This window comes from Diadema setosum, chromosome 21, assembly GCF_964275005.1.
Source record: "Diadema setosum chromosome 21, eeDiaSeto1, whole genome shotgun sequence".
Lineage (NCBI taxonomy): Eukaryota > Metazoa > Echinodermata > Echinoidea > Diadematoida > Diadematidae > Diadema > Diadema setosum.
The window spans coordinates 24,939,243-24,945,629 of NC_092705.1; the positions used below are offsets into that span (position 1 = coordinate 24,939,243).

Here is a 6,387-nt window from a genome sequence, read left to right on the forward strand (position 1 = left end):
TTCACTTTAGATATATAGCCCAGTCGAGTCTACACCATTCACATCGTTACTGAGCGCAGGTGTACCATTCAGATCTCTAACATCATGAGTGGGGTAAAGATCCTTGTAGTGGTTGCGTTGGTCATCGCTCTTGCTGAACCGTCTCTTCAGTGCCTACCCCCGAGGAAATCTCCTCCATCAGAGCGTAAGTCTGAGCTATCTCCCTCACCTTTTTCTTCGACCCTTTCTCGTTCTGTCTGCATGAATTTAAAGAGGCATTCCAGACAATTTATACAATTGCACATCATCAAGTATATGAATCAATAGTGCCATGTATTGATTTGTGGAATTCATTGGATTCTATACTCTGAAAAGCCCCCAAAACATATAAAGGCTGACGACATAGAAAGCTAAAATCACTCTAGTAACGTAACATAGTAATGTCATTCCAATTCCACTTGCTTTGTAAGTTCACCTATGTAGCTAATTTTATGCATGTTTTTTTCCGTTTGTTCTGCCTGCCTTGAACACCCAATCATAAAGCTGCTATGTCATCATCCTTGTTCATCATGATTTGTTATGAATTTTGAAACCATTCTTCACTTATTCCTCATCCACTTACTAATAGACGTTCAAATGCAAAAGTCTAAAATCATCTTGAGGTCTATGTATAAAAAAATCAAAAAAAAAATCGATGTAATCTATCGATGTTACCCGAAACGACAACAACAACAACAACAACAACAACAACAACAACAACAAAAATAATGATAAATAAATAAGATTCTTCTTCCGATTTTGAGGTTTCACTACATTCAAAGATGCGTAATCAATTCTATAATATGCATCCATTTTTTTTTACTTAGTCCAAAAAACTTTCGTTGTTTGCTTTTGTCTTTTATTGATAGTATCATGTCAATATGTCTGCATTTATGTATCTATGTCCATTCAAAGTTTGTTTAAATGTTTCAATGCAATAGTTTATCTTTTTCCATAAAAAAGAACATGATTCAAAGCGGAACACGTCGTCAATTTGACTTCCATTCATCTGATAAGGACAGTTCATTGAACACAATATAAAGTATGTGTACGAATGATATTAGAACATCTCTTCCAACTTTCTGTCTATCTAAAGAGGACTCATTTCCTTTCATATAACATACTAACTGTAAACCTCTCTTTACTTCTGTTTTTTTTTTGTATCCTTTTTGTTTCTTCCTACGTCATCTTATCTTCCCTATAAACATCACGCTTTCTGTGCTCCGCTATGTTTGCGATCAATAATCAATGAATACTGCTCCAAACGTTGACGTCAATAGACGCACACTGTAAGCACTGGTAAGGGTACGTTTTGTCGCGTGTAGCACCATTATAGTATTATTCAAACTCTGGTCATGTATACCTTTGTGATATACAGGGCCGGCGCAATTTGCTTTGAAACGGATTAATCCCGGAAGTTGTACCAAGAAAATTGCCGCTGAAGGCTTTTTCTTTCTTTTTGCTTGTCAGCTGATGGAACCCGAAAGTGTCACGAGAAATATATCCCTGTGATAAAATGGTTATATTTGTTATTCCGAGAGAGATTCGTTATTCCAAAGGTTCGTTAGGAACGAAAATGACGAAAAAAAATAAAGATTCGATAAACCGAATATTCGTTAATCCGAAAACGAAAATATCTTCGCAATTCGGACAGTTTGTTTTGTACCGTGAGAGATAATGTTCTAAAGAGGCCTCTGTCCGAGTTCTACGCATTTTTCCTCTTCTTTTTCATTTTCGGGACAATGATTCCTGTTTCATTTTCGGATTAACGGACACCTATTTCACTTTCGGATGAACGATCCTTCAATTTTGATTAATAAACCTTCGGAATGACGAACTTTGCTTCATTTTTTAATGAACAAAATAACGAACCTTCCTAACAACGAATCTGCAGAATAACGCCACATATTGTTGTGTTCGGTTTGACATGATTGATGAACCCTTTTTTTCAGATTAACGAGCACCCATATGTTTATGAAATTTGTGCGTTTCGGAATAAAAAGCCTTATTTCTTTTTCGGATACATGAAACTTCGAAGTAACGAACATCACCCCCCTCCGTTCCAGATACGCGTAGTGTTGAAACACATGGTGTAAAATCTGCCTTCAGAAATGATTGTATTTGCGTATACGTCAATATTTTATTTTATGTTATGATATATCCGACCATTTACCGATATTCATTATTCTTCGTTATTCTGAAAACGTCAAAAGTATTTCAAAACCCAGGCCAATAATGTACAGAAAAGGATCAGACGAGAATATTGAATTACTTAATTCTGACTTAGCGAAGGAAGAATGGCAAGAAGTGTATCTCCAAAATAACGCCGATAAAGCTTATGACATTTTCCTAGATAAACTTTTATATTATTATCGAAAAAACATTTCTTTAGTTAAAAAAAAAAACACACGTAGAAAGAACAAACATCCCTGGATTACAAAGGGAATCATCAATTCAATAAAAACCCGTAATAAATTGTACAAACTGGCGATTACTACCCACAATATAAAACATTTTACCGATTACAAAAAATATAGAAATATACTCAGTAACTTGATTCGTATTTCTCGTAAAATGTATTATTCTGATAAGTTTGATAATCAAAAGGATAACGTAAATGGCTTATGGGAAACTATATATGAAATAACAGGTAAAAATAATAAGGAAACATCGTCCGTTTTTTATAATGACAACAAAGAACTCACAAACCCTGATGAAATATCTAAGGCTTTTAACTCATACTTTGTAAATATTGGCCCCCAATTAGCTTCAAAAATAAAAAAAAACAAACATGTTCATTTAAACTTTACTGAATTTCTTCCACCAAACTGCGACAAATCGCTTTTCTTTACCCCAACAGATGAGGAAGAAATACTGGAGATTGTTAACAGATTAAAGCCAAGTAGATCTAGTGGCCATGATGAAATAAGTGTTTATATACTAAAGAAAATCATCAAACAAATAACTACACCTTTATCCTACATTTTCAATCTTTCACTGTCTTCTGGAATATGCCCAAACTCATTAAAAATTGCGAAAGTATTACCTAGTATTTCTAAAATTCTGGAAAAAATTATTCATATACGCCTGTACATTTTTCTTCATGTAAATGACCTACTTATACCTAATCAGTTTGGATTTAGAAAGGGTCATTCCACCGATTTAGCAATTATTCAATTGTTAGATAAGATTACTGAATCTTTTGCAAATAAAAAACAACTTATAGGAATTTTCATGGATTTATCAAAGGCTTTTTATACCATAGATCATGATATATTAATTTACAAATGAAAAAGATATGGTATTCGTGGTTTAGCACTTTCTTGGATTATTGATTATTTATCCAACAGAAAGCAATATGTACTATTTAAGTCATCTAAATCTCCGAATTTTAATATTGTATGTGGTGTTCCCCAGGGATCAATTCTTGGCCCCCTACTGTTCCTCGTATATATCAATGATATAATAAATACATCAAAAACTCTTAAATTCATACTTTTTGCGGATGACACCAATATTTTTTACTCCCATGAGAACCTCGAAACACTGTTTAATACTCTAACACGGAAATAGACAAAGTCTCCCAATGGTTTATATGTAATGAATTATCCCTTCATGTCTCTAAAACAAATTTTATGCGTTTCAAACCTACTGCTTCACAGAACATCAACAGCAGTTATAATATTAATATTGATGGTTTATCCTTAACTGAAGTAAGATTTACTAAGTTTTTAGGAATCACAATTGACTCGAGTTTAACTTGGAACGATCACATTCATAATATCCACACGTCTGTCTCAAGAACTGTAGGAATTTTATATCGACTGAAAAACTTCATTTCTCAAAATTCTCTGACTATTTTATATAATGCATTGATCTTACCACATATCACATAGGCCTACTGCAATATCGTTTGGGGAAACTGTGGCTCAACTAAAATTAATCCAATTTTTACTCTCCAAAAACGTGCTGTACGTTTAATTACCAATTCCCGATACTTATCCCCATCCAATCCCCTATTTCGTCAACTAAAAACATTGAAAATTAAGGATTTTCACACCTTTCAAACTGCTGTTTTTATGTATAAATATACATTTAATTGTCTTCCAAAAATTTTTGATGGCTTCTTCACTCCAAATTCCACTGTTCATTCATATCCAACACGTCAGTCGTCCGATTACCATCTCGAAAACCCCAGAATCATTTTAGCTCAAAAATCATTAAAACATAATGGACTAGATATTTGGAATTCTTTACCCCCTAATTTAAAACAATGTACGTCGTTGAACATTTTCAAACGAGAACTAAAAAACACCCTCATAATCCAGTATACTTCTGATGTATAAATATTCATACCACCTGGTCAACAAACACCCTAAACAATGAGTTCACGGCCATAACTGAAGTAACATTCACCTCATCACACTAATACACAAAATAACACTCAACGTACATACCAAGATTCACCCCAGCACAATGCACACCGCACTGCACCGCACGCCCTTCGCACAATGTATCTCTTTATTGTGCCCTTCGCACAATTACCCCCCACTCAGTGAGTGGCAAGATTTTCTTTGTGTATCTTCCTCGTCAAGCTTAGCTTATGATGATGGTCCCCTGCATTTCATTTTTATCATCTCCTATTGCTTCCTTTTATATATGATATTCGTTCTTGAAAAAAAAAATGTATGTATGATCCAAATGTTACGAATATTAGCTCTGTAAATGACTATGTAAGTATTTTGTTGATTTGTTGATTTGTATTGATTTTGAAATGCAGAAATAAAAACTGAACTGAACTGAACTGAAATGCAATGGAAAAAAAAAAAACAGATATGTGTGTGGTGGCTAATGTTCATCATTAAAACGAAAGTGGAAGTGTGAATTTTGGATCGTAAAGTATAAAAAATCCTCCTTTCATATCAATGACACTCCCGCCGGAAATTCAAGATCATGATAAAAGGCATCTTTTTTTCTTTCTTTTTTTTTATATAGTTTTCTATCTTTTCATTTTTCCTCTTTATTTGTGGTCAAGTGATTTATTTGCCGTCTGATATTTATGTTAGTGCTTTATCGTCCATATTTTCAACCACGTGACGCATTGTTCGAAGAGTCTTCTTCCTGTGCGAGCGTTCATTCAAGACACACGAAAGGATGTTGTCTTGTCTTGTATAAATTATTACCTTGCGTTAATTTTTTTTTTTTATGACGTCAACTTCCAACCACATCCCATACCAAACAAACAAGATGTGAATGGTCATAGAACGAGGTTGTTGAGTCATTCAGAAGAAAATGAAGAAGAATGAATGTAGGCAGGGAGGTGGATGTAGGCCTACCTGTACATGCATAAAAGGAGGTGACACGACATTTTCTCCTGCGACAATTGCTCCGATCTTTTTTTCTTTTCTTTTTTTTTCTCCAAGGACTTAGGGTTAGGGTTAGGGTTGTGATAGGGTTTTAGGTTTAGTTTGATGTGAGGATTAGGGTTAGGGTTACGTTTGGAAGTAGAATTTATGTTTGACTTAACGTGCAGACATTTCATGGGAGTAATTGTCGCAGGAGCAACCCTTACGGAACAAACACACGGTCACACAGTGTGGTTTATGTGGAAATGCCCAATAGTGTCAAGACTCCTGAAGAAGGCGTAGGACGCCGAAAATTTGAGTCGAATAAACTCGTGTTTTATTGGACAAAAATGCATTACCAGTTTGTTTCTTCATTTCTTCGTCGAGCCAATATGTGAAATCTCAACATATATACATACATGTATATATATATATATATATATATATATATATATATACATTTCTCGTATATAAAGTATATTTACACTCAGATTTGTATATTCAGCCGTGGAGTGGAAATATTTGTATGGAATTTAGATTAAATACCACGTGGTGTAATGTCATCAGTACGATTATCCGTGCATTACTCTAGATGAGGTGACAGCTGTACTAACAAATATGATAAATAAATATCAGCATTATGATATAACGTCACTGCAAAAACATCGGTGTTAGATTTGACACCATGGGTGTTAAATCTTACACCGATCAAGTGTCAATAGAGGACAACACCGACAGGTGTAGAAATTACGTTGTGACGGTGTTGAAAAGTGTTCACCTGGCACTTCGTGCATGGTGTTATTTGACACTGCTTTGGTGTTTATTCAACAATGACAACGCATGGTGTTGATTTGATATTGCTGGGTGTTAATGTCAATGGTATAACGCACCTGCCCAGTGCCAATAGGATACCACATCAACTGGTGTTACTGTTGTGTAAACGCGTTCACAACTTAAAAAAAAAAAGCAAGTACTTTATCGGAGAGTTTGTTTGTTTGTTTTTTGATCGTCTTGTTTAAGTGAA

The 6,387-nt window shown here is 34.5% G+C and overlaps 1 protein-coding gene across 1 annotated transcript in view; it reads left to right on the plus strand.

The window, feature by feature from the left end:
• LOC140244211 (uncharacterized) overlaps window positions 1-6,387 on the plus strand; it is a 6,996-nt gene continuing 609 nt past the window's right edge. The window contains exon 1 of the mRNA XM_072323844.1: window positions 1-184. Coding sequence (XP_072179945.1) covers window positions 85-184 — 100 coding nt within the window. The 5' untranslated portion in view covers window positions 1-84. The remainder of the gene's footprint in view (window positions 185-6,387) is intronic.